The 24,179-nt window shown below is 50.6% G+C and overlaps 2 protein-coding genes across 2 annotated transcripts in view; one reads left to right on the forward strand and one right to left on the reverse strand.

Annotated features, from left to right (window-relative positions):
- The window catches only part of LOC142917901 (uncharacterized), a 52,341-nt gene extending 30,683 nt beyond the window's left edge, over positions 1-21,658 (reverse strand). Inside the window, exons 1-3 of the mRNA XM_076062243.1 lie at positions 21,625-21,658; positions 10,560-10,831; positions 4,151-4,721 (exon numbers count right to left, since the gene is read on the reverse strand). Coding sequence (XP_075918358.1) covers positions 4,151-4,721; positions 10,560-10,831; positions 21,625-21,658 — 877 coding nt within the window. The remainder of the gene's footprint in view (positions 1-4,150; positions 4,722-10,559; positions 10,832-21,624) is intronic.
- Positions 16,268-23,477, forward strand: LOC142917902 (basal cell adhesion molecule-like). Its single transcript, XM_076062244.1, has 5 exons — positions 16,268-16,356; positions 21,217-21,350; positions 21,776-21,901; positions 22,297-22,421; positions 23,226-23,477. The coding sequence occupies exons 3-5, from the start codon at positions 21,844-21,846 to the stop codon at positions 23,475-23,477; spliced, it is 435 nt and encodes a 144-aa protein (XP_075918359.1). The 5' UTR covers positions 16,268-16,356; positions 21,217-21,350; positions 21,776-21,843.
- The last annotated feature ends 702 nt before the right edge of the window (positions 23,478-24,179 follow it).

A 24,179-nucleotide genomic window follows, 5' to 3' on the forward strand; every position in this document is an offset into this window, starting at 1 on the left:
CAGATGTGTAGACCTTGACTTCAACATAGCCATTTCTGTGACCAGTCACTAGCTAATCACTCAGTTATTTCAATGCTAAATTCGCCTAGTTATTTCAATGCTAAATTCTCCTGTTTGATTTGTACTAGGTGCCTCGGTGAATGTGTATGCTCTGACTTTAAACATAGCTATTTCTGTGACCAGTTACAAGCTAATCACTCAGCTATTTCAATGCTAAATTCTATGCTAATTCCTTTGTCAAGGGGTGCCTCTGCGGATGTGTATGCTTTAACTTAGCTATTTCAATGCTAAATTCTATGCTAAATCCTTTGTCAAGGGGTGCCTCTGCGGATGTGTATGCTTTAACTTTAACATAGCCATTTCTGTGACCAGTCACACGCTAATCACTCGGCCATTTCAATGCTAAATTATATGCTAATTCCTTTGTCAAGGCGCTTTGTTTCTTCTGACACAGCTTAAAGGTCGTGATCTGAACGTGGCTTTTTTCACTCCAGCGCTGTCCTACCAGACAGTCTCGTCCCTTCACCTGATGAAGGCCGCTTGTGTTGTGGCCGAAACGTCGTGAGAATATTATTGTGTTATTTTATTTTATCAATTTATTATTTTGATCTCATTCTACGTGACTTTACCGAAAGAACCAAAGAAGATGAATCCTTGCAGTCACGAAAGCTTTAAATCGAAATTTAACCGCCTCTACGGGGAGGGATTTCACACATCCTTAAGATCATTCAACAGACTCCGGGATAAGAAGGCTCAACTAATCGAGTCTCTCACCTTTCTGAAGAGATGCCGCGACTCTAAGGTAATACCAACCGCATTTACACTAACCTCTGCTGTTGCAACTTCTCTCAATGCAAAACGAATTCTAGCTGGAACTAGCTTCGCTCTTATCTCGGAAAAAATCACACTTACACGCACCGAACTCGATCAGTTAGACAAGACACTCTACAAATCACACTTAACATTGACAGCAACAATGTCTACATCGGATTGGAAACATGTAGACAATATGACTACCTCTTCGGCTGCCACTATGTCGACCAAATGTAGGGACAATTTGATTTCCAAATTCAATCACCTCTCCAGCTAAAAATCGGACCCACACACCGAAAAGATAGACGTCAACAAAGTCGTAATTAATCGCAGTAACAGTTCCATTTCTGATGGTCTGAAATCCGTTTTAGCTAAAGGTCTAAACTTTGCTGTCACACCGAGACACTTACCGGTTAATTATATCATTGCCCATGTCGACATTGCAATCAAGGGCTTGAGTCCCATCGCTGCAGACGTAGCAAGATCTGAAATCGCTGCAACCCTCAAACGCGCTAAGTTGCCACCCAGCAACATCAGCAAAGACGAACGTTTTGAATTATCTCAATTAAAAAAGAGGGATGATATTGTCGTCCTCTCAGCCGACAAGGGCAATGTCACTGTCATCATGGACAAAACAGAATATAACAACAAAATTCAAGAACTACTCAACGATGGCAGCTATACAAAAATAAAAAGAGATCCCACCAACAGCCTGGTTACCAAAACGAACAAAATCATCTCTGATTCAACAGCATTAATTGATGAGACCAAACAGTTCTCGTTGAAACCCTCTGCTGCCAGACCACCAAGATTATGTGGCCTTCCAAAGATACACAGAGAAGATACACCCCTTCGTCCCATCGTCTCTACTATCAACTCCCCCACCTATAAACTGGCACGTTTTCTTGCTGATATACTGCGACATTTCACTGGAAAAAAACACCTCTGTGGTACTAAATTCTACTCACCTGGTATCGACAATCAAAGGCATTTCCCTGTCTCCAGACGACCTGCTTGTCAGTTTTGATGTGGTGTCCTTGTTCACCAAAGTCCCGGTACCTGACACCATCGCTATCATTGAAGACCTGGTTCATCAAGGACTGCACACTGATGTACCCCCCCTGGTGAGACATTGAGTAACCAACACATACTTCACCTGGAATGGAACTTTCTACAAACAAACTGAGGGCACCCCAATGGGCTCCCCCCTATCTCCAGTTGTAGCCAACGTATTCATGGAAAATTTTGAAACTGACGCCATCCAGACTGCCACTCTACGCCCGACCTTATGGAAGAGGTACGTGGATGACACCTTTGTCATCTGGCCACATGGCCAGCCTGCTCTAGACCAATTCCGCGACCACATCAATTCCATACACCCAGCCATCAGATTTACCATGGAGGTCGAAAAAGATGGCAAACTACCCTTTTTGGATGTCGTAATTAAAAGGAGACATGATGGTTCAATGAGCCACTCTGTCTACAGGAAAGCCACCCATACAGATGCTCACTTGAAACTGGATTCCCACCACCATCCATCCCAGAAGAACTCCCTCATCAAGACTCTATACCATAGAGCCCAATGCATTTCCGACCAGGAACACATTACCAGTGAACTCAAGCACGTACACCAGGCTCTCAGGGCTAATGGTTACTCCGACTACACAATCCGCAAAGCCATCACTCCAGTCATGAAGAAGGATTCTCTTGTGGAGCCACTCAAAACCATCACCTTACCCTACATTGCAGGGGTCACTAAAAAGATCTCCAAAATCCTGAATAAACACAAGATCCAGGTCCGATTCAACACAGTACATAAAATCCGTGATCTAGTTCCATCTGTAAAAGATGCTGTTCCAGACATACAGTACCCGGGCGTTTACAAACTAAAGTGCCTCTGTGGTAGTAGCTACATTGGAGAAACCAAACGACATATCTCGGACGGCATCCGTGAACATAAAGCAGACCTGCCGTGGCAGATCACTGTTATAATTCAGTGGGCTCACATGACATTGACTTCTCCAAGACGGAGGTTCTTTGCAAACCAACCGGCTACCATGAGAGATTCGTTCATGAGGCCATTCACATATACAAGCACAGAGACAATTTCAACCGAGAAGATGGATTCTGGCTTAGTAACCATTGGAAAGATGTTTTAAACCATTTCCGTTCTTAATTAATTGTATTTTACAATGACCTTCAGACCGCAGCTCTTTCACCAGCATTGACTCTTAATACCTCTCACACCACGGTTAATGGTATGGTTTACAACATGGAGTATAATAGCGCCTTGCAGCTGCCTCTCTCCCCCTCCTCTGTTCCGACCTTGGATGAACTCGTCCGTCTGAACGGGGCCCGTAGCTATCCGTGTTGCTAAAGTTGAGGGTAAGAATCCACCCATTTTTTTGCCATATAGCATTGTGATATATAACGACTTATTGTTGGTAGCTTAGCTGATTGTAGAATATAGAGTTTATTGATAACATTAAGGTAATTAATATTTTTGTTTTTTATTGGTTCACTATGTAGTATTCATTATACATTGTATTGTATACCCAGTTACTGTGAATAGCTCAGATGTGTAGACCTTGACTTCAACATAGCCATTTCTGTGACCAGTCACTAGCTAATCACTCAGTTATTTCAATGCTAAATTCGCCTAGTTATTTCAATGCTAAATTCTCCTGTTTGATTTGTACTAGGTGCCTCGGTGAATGTGTATGCTCTGACTTTAAACATAGCTATTTCTGTGACCAGTTACAAGCTAATCACTCAGCTATTCCAATGCTAAATTCTATGCTAATTCCTTTGTCAAGGGGTGCCTCTGCGGATGTGTATGCTTTAACTTAGCTATTTCAATGCTAAATTCTATGCTAAATCCTTTGTCAAGGGGTGCCTCTGCGGATGTGTATGCTTTAACTTTAACATAGCCATTTCTGTGACCAGTCACAAGCTAATCACTCGGCCATTTCAATGCTAAATTATATGCTAATTCCTTTGTCAAGGCGCTTTGTTTCTTCTGACACAGCTTAAAGGTCGTGATCTGAACGTGGCTTTTTTTCACTCCAGCGCTGTCCTACCAGACAGTCTCGTCCCTTCACCTGATGAAGGCCGCTTGTGTTGTGGCCGAAACGTCGTGAGAATATTATTGTGTTATTTTATTTTATCAATTTATTATTTTATTCTCATTCTACGTGACTTTACCGAAAGAACCAAAGAAGACAAAGCGGACTTTCAAACTCCAATCCAACCGCTCCCCACCACCCCACTCTTCCACACCCCCCCCCCCCCGCTCCCCCCAACCCACAACCAACCCCACCGACACCCTCCCGCTCACCCGCAGCGGGGTCCCGCGTGCCGAAGCGCAGCGCGTAGCGCAGCGCGTGGTGGTTGTTCCACACGTAGAGGGCGCGGTCGCGCGCGTTGTACTGCACCGACGTGATGAACCGGAACGGGTTGGGGAACGGGACGGAGACGCGAGCGTCCCGCCGCGAGTCGGTGTCGTACACATAGTCGATGCGGTCGCTCGTCCCCCCTCCTTCTCCTCCTCCTCCTCCTCCAGCGGCGTCCGCCCCTCCGTCGCCGTCGTCCTCGTAAGTCGAGCGCAGGACGTGGAGGACGCCGCACGCCATGAAGGCGTCGGAGGCCAAGCGCTTGACGTAGGCCGTCTCGAAGGAGGCCTCGACGCGCATCGCGCGCGGATTTAAGCGGCTCACCACCATGCGCCCGTGGTTCTGCTCCGTGGCGTAGATGACCCAGACGCCGCGCTCGTCGGCCGCCAGGTCGATGTCGGACTTGCCGCCCCAGCGGTAGGGCGAAGTGTCGTAGTAGTTGGCGTTGGGGATGAACGCCTCGCCGCCCTTGACGCGCGTGCGCAGGTCGAACTTGACGACGCTGCGCGTTCGCTCCTGCGACGGTGCGCAGCGTGGGTGGCAGGGAGAGGTTAAGTGAGTGAGTGAGTGTGTGGTGAGGTGAGTGAGTGTGGTGTGTGTGTGGTGGAGAGGTGAGTGTGGGTGTAAGAGGTGAGTGAGTGTGTGTGTGGTGGAGAGGTGAGTGAGTGAGTGTGAGTGTGAGAGGTGAGTGAGTGAGTGTGTGGTGAGGTGGGTGAGTGTGAGTGTGAGAGGTGAGTCAGTGTGTGTGTGGTGGAGAGGTGGGTGAGTGTGGTGGAGAGGTGAGTGTGTGTGTGTGTGGTGGAGAGGTGGGTGAGTGTGTGGTGGAGAGGTAAGTGAGTGTGGGTGTGAGAGGTGAGTGTGTGTGTGTGTGGTGGAGAGGTGGGTGAGTGTGTGGTGGAGAGGTAAGTGAGTGTGGGTGTGAGAGGTGAGTGTGTGTGTGTGTGGTGGAGAGGTGGGTGAGTGTGTGGTGGAGAGGTAAGTGAGTGTGAGTGTGAGAGGTGAGTGAGTGTGTGTGTGGTGGAGAGGTGAGTGAGTGTGGGTGTGAGAGGTGAGTGTGTGTGTGGTGGAGAGGTGAGTGAGTGTGTGTGTGGTGGAGAGGTGAGTGAGTGTGGGTGTGAGAGGTGAGTGAGTGTGTGTGTGGTGGAGAGGTGGGTGAGTGTGTGTGTGGTGGAGAGGTGGGTGAGTGTGTGTGGGTGGGGAGAGGTGAGTGTGTGTGTGGTGGAGAGGTGGGTGAGGGTGGTGGAGAGGTGAGTGTGTGTGTGTGGTGGAGAGGTGGGTGAGTGTGTGGTGGAGAGGTAAGTGAGTGTGGGTGTGAGAGGTGAGTGTGTGTGTGGTGGAGAGGTGAGTGAGTGTGGGTGTGAGAGGTGAGTGTGTGTGTGGTGGAGAGGTGAGTGAGTGTGTGTGTGGTGGAGAGGTGAGTGAGTGTGGGTGTGAGGGGTGAGTGAGTGTGTGTGTGGTGGAGAGGTGGGTGAGTGTGAGTGTGTGTGTGGTGGAGAGGTGGGTGAGTGTGTGTGGGTGGGGAGAGGTGAGTGTGTGTGTGGTGGAGAGGTGGGTGAGTGTGGGTGTGAGAGGTGAGTGTGTGTGTGTGGTGAGGTGAGTGTAAGAGGTGAGTGAGTGTGTGTGTGGTGGAGAGGTGGGTGAGTGTGAGTGTGTGTGTGGTGGAGAGTAGGGTGAGTGTGTGTGGGTGTGAGAGGTGAGTGTGTGTGTGTGGTGGAGAGGTGAGTGAGTGTGGGTGTGAGAAGTGAGTGTGTGTGGTGGAGAGGTGGGTGAGTGTTGGTGTGAGAGGTGAGTGTGTGTGTGTGGTGAGTGTGAGTGTGAGAGGTGGGTGAGTGTGGGTGTGAGAGGTGAGTGAGTGAGTGTGTGGGGAGAGGTGAGTGAGTGTGGGTGTGAGAGGTGAGTGAGCGTGTGTGGGGAGAGGTGAGTGAGTGTGGGTGTGAGAGGTGAGTGTGGGTGTGTGTGGTGGAGAGGTGGGTGAGTGTGGGTGTGAGGGGTGAGTGAGTGAGTGTGTGGTGGAGAGGTGAGTGAGTGTGGGTGTGAGAGGTGAGTGAGTGCGTGTATGTGTGTAGGGAGAGGTGAGTGAGTGTGGATGTGTGTGGGGAGAGGTGGGTGAGTGTGTGGGAAGAGGTGAGTGAGTGCGTGAGGGAGAGGGAGGGAGGGAGAGGGGGTGGGGAGAGGGAAGGTGAGAGTGAGAGGGGGGGGGTTAGTGAGTGTGTGTGTGGTGGAGAGGTGAGTGTGGGTGTGACAGGTGAGTGAGTGAGTGTGTGGGGAGAGGTGGGTGTGTGGGGAGAGGTGAGTGAGTGTGTGAGGGAGAGGGGGTGGGGAGAGGAAAGGTGAGCGTGAGAGGAGAGTGTGAGTGTGTGTGCGTGTATGAGTGGGTGAAGGCGTGAGCATGAAAGATCCGGGCGTGGTGGTGGTGGTGTGGGCCACACCAGCCCCTCGTACGCTGCGCCTGCCCATCATAGGTGCTGCTCGCTAACAGCGCTTGCCCCAACAGTCTGTTGAAGGCTCTACAGGGGATCTTGGTCTTTGATGAGCACAAGTGAAGTGCGTGGGGGCGCTCCTCACAGTGTGTGAGGGAGAGCGGAGGTGAAGGTACAAAGGTGTTTGAGTGCGAGTGTCTGAGTGTGTGTATGTATGTGTGTGCGTGTGTGTGGGAGCGGTAGTGTAGCGGTTAGCGCTACGCTGCGCTACGAACCCGGTGACCCGGGTTCGATTCCCGCTCACGGCCAACACCATCAGTGACGATTATCTGAACCGGTCCTGGGCCTCCCCTAGGTCGACTCAGCCTCAAATGAGTACCTGGTGCGGTGGATAAAAACATTGCCACTGGGGACACAAAGGCGGTCGGGCGTGGTGCTGGCCACCCACCCCCTCGTGTACCGTTCAGACCTTCATAGGTGCTCGCTAACAGCACTTGCCCCTACAGTCTGTTAAGGCTATATGGGGGATCTTTATCTTTGTGTGTGTATGGCTGCTTTGGGTACGCGGTCCAGACCTCCCCAGAGACCCTGGCTGACAGAGGAGGTGTTCAGGATGGTTGAGAAAAAGCGACAGGCCCACGCTCATCGGCTACAGCATCCCACGTCGGAGAATGAGGAGGCTTACCGCAGCCTTCGCTCGGAGGTTCGGAGAGCCGTGAGGCGCTGCAAGGATGGGTGGTGGTCGCGGGTTGCTGAGGAGATGGAGTCTGCCTCAATGGCCCGCGATCACAAATCTCTATTTAACTCCATCAAAAAAGTAACCTGCAGCGCCACACCTATTACCATCATTAGGGGAAAAAACGGTGATCCGATCTCCAACCCCCAGGAACAGGTTTGCAGATTTGCTTAGCATTTCTGTGAGGTCCTGGGGGAGGGGGAATCCCTCAGCCTGGAAAACATCATGGGACAAAGTGGAGATGACCCTGCTGAGGCTGTGGTGCCTCAAATATTGGAGGAAAAAGTCACCCCCTGTGAGTGGCTGGCTGAGGTGCCATCTGTTGAGGAAGTACTGAAGGCGATCCAGAGCCTGAGACCACGAAAGGCACCGGGCAGAAATGATCTCCCAAACGAAATGCTGAGGGAGGGTGGCGTTTGTGCACAGACTGCCCTACATGACATCATAACAACAGTCTGGACCACTGGATGGGTTCTGCAGGATTGGAAGGATGCCCTGGTGGTCCCCCTCTTTAAGAAGGGGGACCGCACAGACTGTAACAACTACAGGGGAATCTCAAGGATTATTCAACATCGCCTTGCTAGGCACACTGAGGAGAGGGTGGCGGAGCTCCAATGCGGTTTCAGGAAAGGGCGGTCCTGAACAGATGCCATATTTTCTGCCCGTGTGCTACAGCAGAAGTGTAGGGAATTCCAACAAGACCTACATCTCTGCTCCATTGACCTGGTCAAGGCCTATGATACCATCAGTAGGCCTGGGCTCTGGGTTGTTCTTCGTATTTTCGGAATCCCTGAGCCTCTGCTCATGATCATGATGGTGAGCGGGCCCGGGTAAAACTACGTGGCCGGGAGTCAGAGCCATTCCCTGTACACCTTGAGGTGCGACATTATTTAACATCTATTTCGACCACGTAGTTCGTGAAACCTTCAGTAGCTGTACCCGAGGAATTTCCATCTGGTACAGGTAGAATGGGAGGCTGATCGATGCCCGGGTGCGGTCAAGGGATGGCTCCCTATTGGTCAACCACGTTATGTATGCCGACGACCTGGTAATAGCAGCTCACTCAGAGGAGAAATTGGAGGCGCTGCTGCTGAAACTTGAGTGTGCCACGAAGAGGTGGGGCCTTACCATCAGCCCCACCAAAACTAAGCACCTGCCTGGGTATTTTGTACCATCGGACACTCCACCCCCACAACTCCCAATCGGTGATGGGGCAGTTGTGGAGAGAGTGGAGAGTTTCCCATACCTGGGCAGTGTGCTCATGACCGGCTCCGGTTTAACAGCAGAGGTCTCACTCCGAATCAGTCGAGCGGCATCATCTTTTCATCGTTGCATAAAGCTGTGTGGAAGCTACCTGGTCTGTCACTCCGCAAGAAGCTTCGGGTCTTCTCGGCCACAGTCATGCCCTTCCTTCTCTATGCTTGCGAAACGTGGAACCCCCTAATGGAACATCTTCGCCGGTTAGAAACATTTAGGCTAGCCTGCCTACGATCCATCCTGGGTTTAACCAGGCTGGATTGTGTGAGGAGCTCACAAATCCTCGAAAGATCTGGACAAAGTCCCATCGGTGAGCTCCTCCGGCAGGCAAGGCTGTGTTGGCTGGGCCATATAGCCCGCATGCCCAATCACCGCATGCCCAAATAGCTTTTGTTCGGCCGGATCGAGGTGGCTAAACGGGTGCGGCACGGGCTAGAGAAGAGATGGAGTGACGTGGTACAGGAGGACGTGGAGCTGGGTGGACTTGCCGATGACTGGTACCAGCGGTGTCAAGATCGGCCTCTGTGGAGGAGGCTCGTGAAGGACGCTACTGGGCAGTTGTAGGCAGTCGCCCTCCAACAACAGCAGAGGGTTGAGGAGCGACGCTCACAACAACGAGCGGAGCGCCGGGTGGCTAAAACACAGCAAGTTGGCACAGTAGGGGGCACAGGTGGTGCATCAGCCGGTCATCTCGGTCATCTCAGTCAGTCGACCCATGGCACCTGGGTCTGCCCCCGTGACCTCCTGCCAGCGGGCATTCGACACTTCACGTGGCCTCAAGGTGCACATGGCCTGGCACAAGCGTCGTGGTGACGTCACCGCCACTTAGTGGCGAAAGGCGGTTGTTGTTGTTGTATATACAGCTCACAACTGGAGGGCTCTCGCTCCCCAGTTAATTCATTCAGCAACTGCAATGTTTACTGGAGTTCTGAGCTCAGTCTATAAACTATAAAACTATTAACTATTTGTATTTTACAGGTCAGGACCACTGAGCCGGGATAGCTATTTTTCAGAAGCGACCTGGGCACTAAATGATGGCTCAACGGAGTGGAAATGTACAGCAGCCAAATACTCTGAACGCGTGACGTCGATTCTCAACGTGGAGGGAAAAAAACGGAAGACCCAGAGGAAAAATCCACGGGGAGAACACGCAAACTCCAAATATACAGCAGCAGGTGTCAGGGTCGGGATTGAACCCACGAGCTTCTGTATACCAGGCGAGGTCGTAAACATCTCTCCACCATATTCTTGGTTCTTTCGGTGAAGTCACGTAGAAGGGAAACAATAAAATAATAAAAATATCTCTCCACCAGTCATTGCAACAGTCCCTAGCCTGATAAAAGTTTAGTGTCAGCGTATGTGTGGGTGCCCCCACCTGGAAAGAGAAATCAAAGTTCTATCCGGCCCTCTGGCAAAAGCTCTCTCCCCACCGCCGTCCTATACTTCGGGTAATGAACACGATTAATAATTCAACACATTTGGTATTCGCGCCAATCTGAGAACCGCAGGGGCCATCACGAATGAAGGCGCCATTTCACAGACGGGTATATACGCTGCCAGTAGGGGGAAGGGGCGACGTTGCCAAGTGGTTTCACCCACGGCCTCTTGTATACCAGGCGAGGTAGTGAACATCTCTCCACCGCGCCGCCCCTACGGCCCCTATCGTCATCATCATCATCACGGCTCTGTCGTACCAGGCAAGGTCCACCAAGCCATACAGCTCTTTTCCAGAAGCGAGCTGGCCACACAAAATGACAGCTCAACCAAGCGGCTTCTCACGTGGCAAAGTAATAGCGGCCAATTACTCTAAAAGCGTGTGGATTCTAAACGAGGTAGTTAACATCTCTCCACCGGGGCGCCCCGACCGCCCCTACCGCCATCTGCCGTCCATCATCCCACTGGTGCTCACGCGGAAACCCCCCCCCGGCGCCGGGCACCGACCCTGTTGAAGAACACAGCTCCGTCGTACACCACGAAGCCCGTGCCGTCGACGCGGTGCGGCAGCTTGTAGTTGGTGAGCGGTCGCCTGGCCAGGATGTCCTGGAGGGAGGCGTACTCCACCAGTCTGTCGGTGCGGAACGGTGTCCACGGCATGACGTACACCTTGTCGGTGGCCTGCAGCGAGTCGCGGCACCACGAGCCGGCCTGCTGCTTCGCCTCCAGGAGGTGCGAGGCCTCGCCAATGAGGAGGACGCTGCCCGGGCACGGGAAGACTGCCCAGGGAAAACGAGGGACAGACGAATGAACGAACGGTCGGGTCAGGGATTCGCGGCTGCTCCCTAAGTTGATATTCTATCAACTGAAAACGTTTTTTTTATTCTTGGTTCTTTCGGTAAAGTCACCACCACGTAGAAAGGAAACAATAAAATAATACAAATATAAAACAATTAAATTCTCACGACGTTTCGACTGCAACACAAGCAATCATCATCAGGTGTGAAAACCACAGCAAGAAAATTTGAAAAAAAATAACCGCCACTTTTTTCAAATTTTCTTGCTGTGGTTTTCACACCTGATGATGATTGCTTCTTGTGTTGCAGTCGAAACGTCGTGAGAAGTTTATTGTTTTATATATTTTTTATTTTATTGTTTCCCTTCTATGTGGTGACTTTACCGAAAGAACCAAGAATATGAATCCCTGCAGTCACGAAAGCTTTAAATAAAAATTTTTAAACTTTTTTTTAATATTTGAGCAGGTAAGGCCCACTGAGCCACGAAACTCTTTCGCCGAAGCAACTTGGCCACACAAATGACAGATCAACGAAAGTTTCTTATCATGTGGAAATGCACAGCAGTGTCCAAATACTCGCAATGCGTGACGTTGATTCTAGAACGTGACGTTGATTCTAGAACTCCACATGACCACAGGGTTAACGTGCAAGCTTCCAAGTATACAAGCCTCAGGGTTGGGATCGAACCCACGACCTCCTGTATACCAGGCGAGGAAGTTGACACCCCGCCACCGTTTGCATGCGTGTACTGATGGGCGTATGTTAACATGGGTGCCGTCTGCATCGCAGCAGAGCCTGATGAAGCTGAATGTCCACAGGGAACGATCGCGTTTCTTAAACATGCACATGTGGCATGTGCATCGGGAGCTTAGCGTGTGGCATACATCGACTGATTCATCGTCGCACGTCGGTTACAGTGAGGGAAAAAAAAGCATTTGATCCCCTGTTGATTTTGTATGTTTGACCACTGACAAAGAAATTATCAGTCTATAATTTTAATGGTAGGTTTATTTGAACAGTGGGAGACAGAATAACAACAAAATCCGGAAAAAAACGCATGTCAAAAATGTTATAAATTGATTTGCATTTGAATGAGGGAAATAAGTATTTGACCCCCTCTCAATCAGAAAGATTTCTGGCTCCCAGGTGTCTTTTATACAGGTAACGAGCAGAGATTAGGAGCACACTCTTAAAGGGAGTGCTCCTAATCTCAGCTTGTTACCTGTATAAAAGACACCTGTCCTCAGAAGCAATCAATCAATCAGATTCCAAACTCTCCACCATGGCCAAGACCAAAGAGCTCTCCAAGGATGTCAGGGACAAGATTGTAGACCTACACAAGGCTGGAATGGGCTACAAGACCATTGCCAAGCAACTTGGTGAGAAGGTGACAAAAGTTGGTGCGATTATTCGCAAATGGAAGAAACACAAAAGAACTGTCAATCTCCCTCGGTCTGGGGCTCCGTGCAAGATATCACCTCGTGGAGTTGCAATGATCATGAGAACGGTGAGGAATCAGCCCAGAACTACACGGGAGGATATAGTAATAGGTTTTACCCTTTTTAACTGGCATCAATGATCTCAAGGCAGCTGGGACCATAGTCACCAAGAAAACAATTGGTAACACACTATGCCGTGAAGGACTAAAATCTTGCAGCGCCCGCAAGGTCCCCCTGCTCAAGAAAGCAGATATACATGCCCGTGTGAAGTTTGCCAATGAACATCTGAATGATTCAGAGGACAACTGTGTGAAAGTGTTGTGGTCAGATGAGACCAAAATGGAGCTCTTTGGAATAAACTCAACTCGCCGTGTTTGGAGGAGGAGGAATGCTGCCTATGACCCCAAGAACACCATCCCCACTGTCAAACATGGATGTGGAAACATTATGCTTTGGGGGTGTTTTTCTGCTAAGGGGACAGGACAACTTCACCGCATCAATGGGACAATGGACGGGGCCATGTACCGTCAAATCTTGGGTGAGAACCTCCTTCCCTCAGCCAGGGCATTGAAAATGGGTCGTGGATGGGAATTCCAGCATGCCAATGACCCAAAACACACGGCCAAGGCAACAAAGGAGTGGCTCAAGAAGTTTCCAGACCTTAATTCCATAGAAAATCTGTGGAGGGAGCTGAAGGTTCGAGTTGCCAAACGTCAGCCTCGAAACCTTAATGACTTGGAGAAGATCTGCAAAGAGGAGTGGGACAAAATCCCTCCTGAGATGTGTGCAAACCTGGTGGCCAACTACAAGAAACGTCTGACCTCTGTGATTGCCAACAAGGGTTTTGCCACCAAGTACTAAGTCATGTTTTGCAGAGGGGTCAAATACTCATTTCCCTCGTAAAAATGCAAATCAATTTATAACATTTTTGACATGCGTTTTTCCGGATTTTATTGTTGTTATTCTGTCTCTCACTATTCAAATAAACCTATCATTAAAATTATAGACTGATCATTTCTTTGTCAGTGGGCAAACGTACAAAATCTGCAGAGGATCAAATACTTTTTTTTCCCTCACTGTAAATACTCGGGTGAAATAAAACCCGTCGTGGACACAGGCAATTCAGCTGTTGCAACAGAAACAGCTGGCATGCAGAGGATTGTGGGGTTTCCCAGGACGCGCCAAGGCTTAGCCTAAACGAATTTCGACTGAAGGTGTTGTTACTGGGATTGCCGCAAAACATTTTTTCGCGATACGCCATCAAATTTCACAACGGGACGATTTCCCAATATTCGTTGAGGCGCTCGTATTTAGCACAGCGTTAGTTCCGGTTGCAATCAATGCAGTCTCCGAGGCTTATGAACGCACGGCGCAGACGGCCACGCCAGAAACGCGGACGGCAATTACGCGAACCGTGGCAACGATGATGTCACATAGTCGCCATGCCGTCAATGAACCCCGGAAAATTGTTGGGAACCCGTCGGTTCGATTTTATAATAACTTTTGGTGAGCGCACGCACAGTTGAATTGTTTGGTTTTGACAGCATTACCTCAAGCTCGGCGTGGTACGCGCGTGCGTTTGTGCGCTTGTGCGTTTCGTAATCACGCCGAACATCTTCCAGTCCGCAAGGCGGAATGGAAAAGGCACCCGGATTAGTTTGCCTCTGTGGATATGTAGGTTTTGACTTTAACATAGCCATTCCTGTGACCAGTCACAAGCTAATCACTCAGCTATTTCAATGCTAAATTCTCCTGTTTGATTTATACTAGGTGCCTCTGTGGATGTGTAGGTTTTGACTTTAACATTGCCATTCCTGTGACCAGTCACAAGCTAATCCCTCAGCTATTTGATATGTAAACCCCTTTGTCAAGGTGCCTCACTTTAAAAGTCGCTACGAATCTTAACACCGTTCATTGAAGCTCTGTCGTCCCGACAGGTCTGTACCTTTCACCCTGAAGACGGCCCGCTTGCGTTGTGGAGAATTTTATTGTGTTATTTTAATATTTTATTCTCATTCTACGTAGTGACTTTTACCGAAAGAACCAAATAAGATGATGAATCCTTGCAGTCATGAAAGCTTTAAATAGAAAAAAAAAATGCACCCGGATTAAGTTGCCGATAGCCGCAGCGTGATAGAATAACGGATGCGGAGTGCCAGGTGCACACAATAAAAAAGTGTACGGGGTCAGTGGTGGACTGCAAGCGATTAGCACGCCGACCTTTGAACCCGGTAACCCCAAACTAAATTCGTGCTTACGTGAGCCCAACAGCAGTGGCGATTATTATTTAAACCCGTCACGGGCCTCCACCCTTTGGTTTGACCGGTGCGGTGTGCAGTAAAACATCGCTGGCAACTGGGGGAGATAAAGGCGGCCGGGCGTGGTGGTGCCGCCCGCCCGCTCCACCCACGCCCCCTCGTGTACGCCGTAGCGGCCTTCACGTCGTGCCGCTCGCTACGAGCACTTGCCCCCCACAGCCTGTGAGCACTTGCCCCCCACAGCCTGTCGAAGGCTGTGGGGGGCATCGCGAGGTATCCCCGTGAACCCCCGGTGACGACGAGCTCGAATATCGCTCTCGCTCGCGGCCAAAATCGGCGACGATTAACCTCGACCGGTACCCGTGCCTTCCCCTAGGTTGTACTCGGCATTAAGTGCGTAGCTGGATGCAGTGTACGAACACGGCCGCTGGGGGAGACAAAGGCGGCCGGGCGTGGTGCTGGCCGCTCACCCACCACGTGTACCACAGTAGCGGCCGTCACATGGTGCTGCTGCTGCTCGTGGATGGCGCTCGCCACGGCAGCCTGTCAAAGGGCGTCACGTGGTGGTGGTGATCTTTGTGTGCGTGTGTGTGTACGTGTGTGTGTACGTGTGTCTGTGTACGTGCGTGTGTGTGTACGTGTGTGTGTACGTGTGTGTGTGTACGTGCGTGCGTGTGTACGTGCGTGTGTGCACACGCGTGTGCGTGTGTATGAGTGGGGAGCAGTAGTGTAGCGAGTTAGCGCTACGCTGCGCTATGAACCTGGCGACCCGGGTTCAATTCTCGCTCACGGCCAACACCAGTGACGATTATCTGAACCAGTCCCGGGCCTCCCCTAGGTCGACTCAACCTCAAATGAGTACCCTGGTGAGGTGTGTAAACATCGCCAGCACTGGGGAGACAAAGGCGGTCGGGCGTGGTGCTGGCCACCCACCCCCTTCGTGTACCGTTACCGGCCTTCATAGGTGCTGCTCGCTAACAGCACTTGCCCCAACAGTCTGTTAAAGGCTACACGGGAGATCTTTGTCTTTGTGTGTGCATGTGCGTGCGTGCGCGTGTGGATGCGGCGTGCCAGGTGCAAACAGAGAGCTACAATATATATTAAACAAAAAACATCTCAGTGTTGCGCCTTAACTGGTTTAAATAAATTAAAAATAGTGAATAGCCTCATTACCGGTTGCGGGAGGCCAACCGCTCGTGCCCGGCAGCTGCAGCAGCAGCAGCTGGGCTTGAAGCAGAAGCAGCAGGGCTTGAAACAGCTGCAGCAGCAGCTGCTGCTGGGCTTGAAGCAGTCTCCAGCTGCCCATCGTGAACGTCCGCAGGACGTCTTCAGCGTGAGACGGAGCGACCTCTGACCTCTACCGGCAAGGACTAAAATTTTAACACACTTCCTCAATGTCGTATCGACTACTGTAAAACTTGCTATACGTACGTCACACTCGTGACAATACTATATTCTATCGTTGACAATAAAAAAAATATTTATATTTGTAAACAATATTTATTTATATACAAGTTACGTTTTTTGGCTTGGTTCTCATTGTCCACGCTCAAGTCGCGTTGAGCCGCAAATCACTGCGGTCCCTTAGGTCGCGGCAAGCCTCGAGGGGGGGGGGGCACTTCCTGGGGTCGCGTGGAGCTCAGCAACTGACGTTGAGCCGCAAATCACCGCGGTCCCTTAGGTCGCGTGGAGTTCAGAAACTGACATTGAGCCGCAAATCACCGCGGTCCCTTAGGTCGCGTGGAGTTCAGCATTGCGGTGAAGTTCACGGCGGTGGTGGTGGCGGCGGTGGCGGAGTTGTTACAACAAAGTTTGTTTAAATATAAACTCATTAACTTTCTCCCCAACCCCCCTCCCCCGACACACATTCAGCTAACGTCTGCGATTTTTTTGCCACCACCTCGTCACTGTTTGTTGTTAGTTAGACTGATGGCCTTAATCTAAAGTTGTCTTGTGGTTGTTGTTGTCATCACGGTGCCTATGAGATGTTAACTACCTCGCCTGGTGTACAGGAAGTCGTGGGTTCTATCCAGACCCTGACTATGCCTGCTGCTGCTGTATATTTGTAGTCTGTGTCTCTCTCATCATCACGGTGGCTATGAGATGTTAACTACCTCGCTTGGTATACAGGAAGTCGTGGGTTCTATCCAGACCCTGACTATGCCTGCTGCTGCTGTATATTTGTAGTCTGTGTCTCTCAGCATCACGGTGCCTATGAGATGTTGACTACCTCGTCTGGTATACAGGAGGTCGTGAGTTTTAGCCAGACCCTGACGATGCCTGCTGCTGCTGTATATTTATAGTCTGTGTGTCTCTCATCATCATCATGGTGGCTATGAGATGTTAACTACCTTGCCTGGTAGGCAGGAGGTCGTGGGTTCTATTCAGACCCTGACGATGCCTGCTACTGCTGCTGTATATTTGTAGTCTGTCTCTCATCATTATCACGGTGGCTATGAGATGTTGACCACCTCGCATGGTCTACAGGAGGTTGTGGGTTCTATCGAGACCCTGACAATGCCTGCTGCTGCTGTATATTTTTGACGTCTGATTCAGCTCCTACCTTTGCCATCAATCCGGGCTCCCCCCCAACCCCCCAACTCCTTGAGCTACTTGGGGCACCTTCAGCTGTCGCTGCTCGGATTCCGCTCGCTCCGAGCGTCCCGCCGCCACTCTCTGTGGCCGCTCACGACGTCGTTGATGTTGTTGACGATGTTGTTGTTGACGTTGTTGTTGACAATGTTGTTGTTGACGACATTGTTGTTGATGTTGTTGACGATGTTGTTGATGTTGTTGACGATGTTGTTGACGATGTTGTTGATGTTGTTGTTGATGTTGTTGACGATGTTGTTGACGATGTTGTTGACGACGATGTTGTTGTTGTTGACAATGTTGTTGTTGACGACGTTGTTGTTGACGATGTTGTTGACGACATTGTTGTTGTTGTTGATGTTGTTGATGATGTTGTTGATGTTGTTGTTGATGATGTTGTTGTTGATGTTGTTGACGATGTTGTTGACGACGATGTTGTTGTTGATGTTGTTGACGATGTTGTTGACGATGTTGTTGTTGACGATGTTGTTGATGTTGTTGATGTTGTTGTTGATGTTGTTGACGATGTTGTTGTTGACGATGTTGTCGTTGACGATGTTGTTGTTGACGTTCTTGTTGTTGACGATGTTGTTGATGTTGTTGTTGAGGATGTTGTTGTTGACGATGTTGTTGTTGACGATGTTGGTTGTTGTTGACGATGTTGTTGTTGACGATGATGTTGTTGACGACGATGTTGTTGACGTTGTTGACGATGTTGTTGATGTTGACGATGTTGTTGTTGACGATGTTGTTGACAACGATGTTGTTGACGTTGTTGACGATGTTGTTGTTGACGATGTTAATGTTGTTGTTGTTGACGATGTTGTTGACGAGGTTGTTGACGATGTTGTTGGCGTTGTTGACGATGTTGTTGACGATGTTGTTGACGATGATGTTGTTGTTGAGGATGATGTTGTTGACGATGTTGTTGTTGACGATGTTGGTTGTTGTTGACGATGTTGTTGTTGTTGACGACGATGTTGTTGACGACGATGTTGACGTTGTTGACGATGTTGTTGACGATGTTGTTGATGTTGTTGTTGACGATGTTGTTGACGATGTTGTTGACGACGATGTTGTTGACGTTGTTGACGATGTTGTTGTTGACGATGTTGATGTTGTTGTTGACGATGTTGTTGTTGACGATGTTGTTGACGACGTTGTTGTTGACGTTGTTGACGACGTTGTTGTTGACGATGTTGTTGACGATGTTGTTGTTGACGACGTTGTTGTTGTTGACGATGTTGTTGCGGTCGTAGTTGTAGTGTTTTCACCGCGGCGATACAATCTCCAATCTCGCCACCGCCGCGCGTTTATTTGTGTCAATGGCGGCGTCGTTCCGCCTCCTGCGTCCTCGCTCGCCGCTTGCGGCCTCCACCGCGTTCGCGATGTCGCGGAGCCTGTCGCCAAAGCTGCGTTCCTGTTCCTGTTCATCCCTCCCGGTCATTAGTCCCATTCATTCCTGTTCCTGTTCGTCTCGTTCATCCCTCCCGGTCATTAGTCCCATTCATTCCTGTTCCTGTTCGTCTCGTTCATCCGTCCCGTTCATTAGTCACATTCGTTCCTGTTCCTGTTCACCTTGTTCATCTGTCTCATTCATTAGTCTGATTCGTTCCTGTTCCTGTTCATCCCTCCCATTCATTAGTCCCATTCGTTCCTGTTACTGTTCGTCTCGTTCATCCGTCCCGGTCATTAGTCCCATTCGTTCCTGTTCCTGTTCGTCTCGTTCATCCGTCTCGTTCATTAGTCCCATTCGTTCCTGTTCCTGTTTATTCGTCTCGTTCATCCGTCCCGTTCATTAGTCACATTCGTTCCTGTTCCTGTTCGTCCCGTTCATCCGTCCCGTTCATTAGTCCCATTCGTTCCTGTTCCTGTTCGTCTCGTTCATCCGTCCCGTTCATTGTGCGGCCTGAGTATCCATTCACCTTGAGGGCCTTGTGTACGTGCTCCAGTTCACTGGCTCGGTGATGTTGGTCGGAGATGCAGTGTTGCCCTATAGTGTAGTGATTTAATGGGAGAATTCTTCTGGGCCGGATGGTGTTGGGAATCAGGCTTTAGAAAGGAACCCGTGTGGATGGCTTTCCTGCAGATGCAATGTCCCAATGAGCCATCAGGCCTCTCCTCGATCAAAACATCCAGGAATGGTAGCTTATCGTCATTCTCCACTTCCATGGTGAATTTGATGGATGGGTGTATGGAAATTATGTGGTTGAAAAAATGGTTCAGTGCTGGCAGGCCATGCGGCCAAATGACGAAAGTGTCATCTACGTATCTCTTCCACAAGGAAGGACGTAGGGTGGATGGCTGGATGGCATCTGTTTCAAATTTCTCATTGAAAACATTTGGTACCACTGATAAGGGAGAACCCATGGGGGTACCTTCATTTTGTTTGTAGAATATGTGTGTGTGTGGGGGGTCTCTCTATAATAATAATGTGTTGTGTGTGTGTGGTCTCTATATAAATAATAATGTGTTCTCTATCATAATGTGTGGTGTGTGTGGTCTCTATACAGGTGGTCCCCGACTTACGACGGTCCGACTTACGATATTTAGATGTTATGTGGGGGCTAGTGCCCCCCTCCCCACTCCCCATTACGTGGGGGCTGATCTCACTCACCACGAGCGGGGGGGGGGCGCCACGTCTAATGGGTGGGGGCTGGTACCCCCCTCCCCCTCCACGCGCGGGGGGGGGGGTGTTTGCCTCCCCCACCCCCGTCCCCTCCGCGTTTGTGTCTCTCGGACCGACATAGCTAGCGGCTGGCCCAGCCTGCCTAGGGGTTGATTAGGCGCCGCGTGATTCCCCCACTCCGTGTGGCCTAACCGCGTGGATGACGTAATGGTTTGACTGGCCGGCTGTTTAGAGTTAATTAATTACTTCTGCTAAGCCATTGTGTCAACAAGCCAACGTCGCTCAGAATCAATAATTAATTACTCTCTGCGCGCTACGCTACGCTCGCGGGCGCGTTCAAGCGTCCCTCTAATTAATTATTTATTTGTGTTCGTGCGCGTCTTGCCTATGCCGATTAAAGTCACCCACACACCGTCGTTGCGCCGACCGCTCTCCCACCGCTCTTCACAGACGCACACATGGCACCACGCGTCACAGCGTCAGTCTGTGCTAAGATTTATTTCCCGGAGCGAATAGTGAACCCCCGTTTATGGCCCCCTCCAGCCAGCACCCTTCCTCCTATCACTTACCCGTCGCAGAGTGCGTCTATCCCCCAAGCTCGAGCTGACTGAATAGGCCCCCCTTTCCCGTACCCACTCACCTCTTCAGCTGCCCGATGGGGGCTGGGGAAGATGCTCGCCTCGGGGACTTTTTCTGGCCGACCGTTTCCAGCTCCACCCTGCAGGCGTCGAACGGACGCTGAGGACGGCTGGTCTCTCCCGCCGCTCCAGAAGAACTCTGATTCAATCCGCCCCTCCGGCCCCCTTATGTCTCCAAAGCCCCTTAACCCCCGGGTCACATGACGTCATCCTGCGCATCCAATCGAATCCTCTTTACGGGCGTTTTGAGCGCTCTGGCCGTTGGGTGGGGGGGGTCGCGTCATCCCCCCCCTTCCCATTGTCTCTGTACCTGCGTTCCTCGCCGTTGACTCATCGATAATCCCCTCGTTTCCTCCAACTTAAGTCAACTTCTTATCTGCCTAGGGGCTTTTCCCTCCCACCCCACTGTTTACCCTACCGCTGGGTACTGGCTGAAGGTCCCACCCCCCCGTGCTGTGTATGCTTCATCGCGGCCGGCCTGTAAAGCTCTATGCCCCCTTCTTGGGGGGGGGGGGGGCGCCATGTAATCCGGTCTGGGGGGCTCGGCCAATTTCCTGGTCCGGGGAAACTGTGGAACGTCCCTGCTAGTGGGGTCCTCGGGTGAAAACCCATCGCACCAGGTGATCCCTCCTCGCGACCCTACGGGGGTACATGCGGGTGTTTAGTGGGGCGTGCGTGCGTTCGTGGGATGGGGAGGGGGGTGCGAGGAGAGGGTATAGCCGGCGGAGTTGCTCCGCTGTGGTGGCACCACAGTTACGATGGCGATAGCAATATGACAAAATAGCAAAATATTTTTAATTTTGCGCGGCAGGCAAACGCAGCAGCGTGCTACGAGGTATGAGACTGTAACTTGATCATCGCCATCCTCCTCTTCCAACAACTAAGTTAATGTGGCCATCAACAACCTAACATCATTCAAGTGTGCAGACGACGGACAGAATCTTGGTGAGTCCAGTACAATATGATACGTTACGATACGTTCAATGCGTGTATGATAACATAGCTTTAGCGATTTCATTTTAGGGTTACATACGTTTAATGCATGTTAAAAGTTTTTATAGCAGAGGATTGTTTCCTGAAAACACTTTCTATGAAATTGCAGTTCACATAGGTAGGCTAAGAATTTACCTTGTTTTTTACTTTAAATTTTACTGTGCAATACAGTATATAGTTTACACAGTACGGTACTGTAAATTACTCTGTCTTGCTAAATTTTCACCATTCTTTAAGACTCCCGGGTAGGCTAGGGCCATCTTAGACTTAACGATATTTTAGACCTGCGATGAGGGTCGTCGTAACGCATCTCCGTCATGAGTGGAGGACCGCTCGACCTGTATCGTGAAATGCGTCGCGTTTAATACTTACACTAGGACTAGCGACGGGAAGGCCACGGTGGTTTGACGGCTCCACAATCTGCGGCGAGGACGGTGCCGACCAAATGTTGCCATGGTGTCTGGTGGTGCTCCTCCTCCTCCTCGCCTCCTTCTCCTTGCAAGGTGATAATCGCCATCGTGTACGTCGTCACACCGCAGCACACAGCGGGGGCATCGCTACTGTATACTACACTATACACTACACTACTATACACTACACTACTATACACTACACTACTATACACTACACTATACACTACACTACTATACACTACACTATACACTACTACACACTACACTATACACTACACTATACACTACACCATACACTACACTGTACACTACACTATACACTACACTGTACACTACACTATACACTACACTATACACTACACTATACACTACACTGTACACTACACTGTACACTACACTATACACTACACTATACACTACATTATACACTACTATACACTACACTATACACTACACTAGGAGTCTGCGTGCGGTGATCGTGGCAGGTGGCCATGCGGCGATCTCCATCTCCGTGAGGCCGCTGGTCGAGGTGGAACTGGGACGCCCTCTGGTGGTCCCCTGCACGTACAACGTCTCCGTGGCTAGCGGCGTGGTCACCCAGTGGTACATCGTGAGTACTGCCACCCCCACCCACCCCCCCGCTTGTCATGGGCGGATACGTACGGTGAGCAAAAGACTCAGCACTGCCACCCATAGACTCAACACTGCTACCCATAGACTCAACACTGCTACCCATAGACTCAACACTGCTACCCATAGACTCAACACTGCCACCCATAGACTCAACACTGCTACCCATAGACTCAGCACTGCTACCCATAGACTCAACACTGCCACCCATAGACTCAACACTGCTACCCATAGACTCAACACCGCACCATAGACTCAACACTGTACCATAGACTCAACGCTGCACCATAAACTCAACACTGCCCATAGACTCAACACTGCACCATAGACTCAACACTGCCCATAGACTCAACACCGCACCATAGACTCAACACTGCACCATAGACTCAGCACTGCTATCCATAGACTCAACACTGCCCGTAGACTCAACACTGCCACCCATAGACTCAGCACTGCTACCCATAGACTCAACACTGCCCGTAGACTCAACACTGCTGCCCATAGACTCAACACTGCCACCCATAGACTCAACACTGCTACCCATAGACTCAACACTGCTACCCATAGACTCAACACTGCTACCCATAGACTCAGCACTGCCACCCATAGACTCAACACTGCTACCCATAGACTCAACACTGCCACCCATAGACTCAACACTACCCATAGACTCAGCACTGCCACCCATAGACTCACCACTACCCATAGACTCACCACTGCTACCCATAGACTCACCACGCTGTCATACGCCCGACCGCCGTCGCCAAAACCCCCCCCGGCGCAGATTTCGACAACTTCGCGAGTGAGGATATCGTACCGCGACTCACGACGCTTCGTGGCCGACGCGGATACCGGCTACACGGACCGCATTGATGCCCAACGCGACGATTCCGCCCTGGCGCTGGACGCGACGGTGGTCGCGGATGAGCGAGACTTCATCTGCCAGGTGTTTGCGGGGCGGGCCGGCGTGGCAGAGGCGACCACAAGAGTGTGGCTGTTTTGTAAGCGAGCTCACGGTCGGGGCTACTCACTTTAGAATGACGCGCAGTGGGGGGGGGGGGACGTCCCCTACGACGTGGACCCCCCTTACTTACGGACGTTGCTACGGAGACTCCTTAGTGGACATTACGAGGACCCCCCTTACTTACGGACGTTGCTACGGAGACTCCTTAGTGGACATTACGAGGACCCCCCTTACTTACGGACGTTGCTACGGAGACTCCTTAGTGGACATTACGAGGACTCCCCTTACTTACGGACATTGCTACGGAGACTCCTTAGTGGACATTACGAGGACTCCCCTTACTTCCGGACGTTGCTACGGAGACTCCTTAGTGGACATTACAAGGGCTCCCCTTACTTACGGATGTTGCTACGGAGACTCCTTAGTGGACATTACGAGGGCTCCCCTTACGGACGTTGCTACGGAGACTCCTTAGTGGACATTGCGAAGACTCCCCTTACTTACGGACGTTGCTACGGAGACTCCTTAGTGGACATTACGAGGGCTCCCCTTACTTACGGACGTTGCTACGGAGACTCCTTAGTGGACATTACGAACGTTACTGCGTGACGCCTCTACTTACGAACGTTACTGCAGTGACTCACTCGCGAACATTTTTGCGTGGTCTCTACTACTTACCGACGTTACTTCTTACGAACGTTACCCACATACGAACAAGCCGGGATCCAGAGGGTCCACGTTCGTTAGTCTATTTTGCCCGTAAGTCCAACTTCA

The sequence above is a fragment of the Petromyzon marinus genome, unplaced genomic scaffold (assembly GCF_048934315.1).
Source record: "Petromyzon marinus isolate PM22_M1 ecotype Great Lakes invasive population unplaced genomic scaffold, UKy_Petmar_22M1.pri1.0 PM_G_Scaffold_54, whole genome shotgun sequence".
Taxonomy (NCBI): domain Eukaryota; kingdom Metazoa; phylum Chordata; class Hyperoartia; order Petromyzontiformes; family Petromyzontidae; genus Petromyzon; species Petromyzon marinus.

What these genes read in the sequence shown, in the direction of transcription:
- LOC142917902 (XM_076062244.1), top strand. Translation starts at nt 21,844, where the DNA reads ATGTTGCCATGGTGTCTGGTGGTGCTCCTCCTCCTCCTCGCCTCCTTC. An exon ending in CGCCTCCTTCTCCTTGCAAG is followed by an intron (nt 21,902 to 22,296) that starts GTGATAATCGCC and finishes TGATCGTGGCAG; the next exon opens with GTGGCCATGCGGCGATCTCC. An exon ending in TGGTCACCCAGTGGTACATC is followed by an intron (nt 22,422 to 23,225) that starts GTGAGTACTGCC and finishes CCCCCGGCGCAG; the next exon opens with ATTTCGACAACTTCGCGAGT.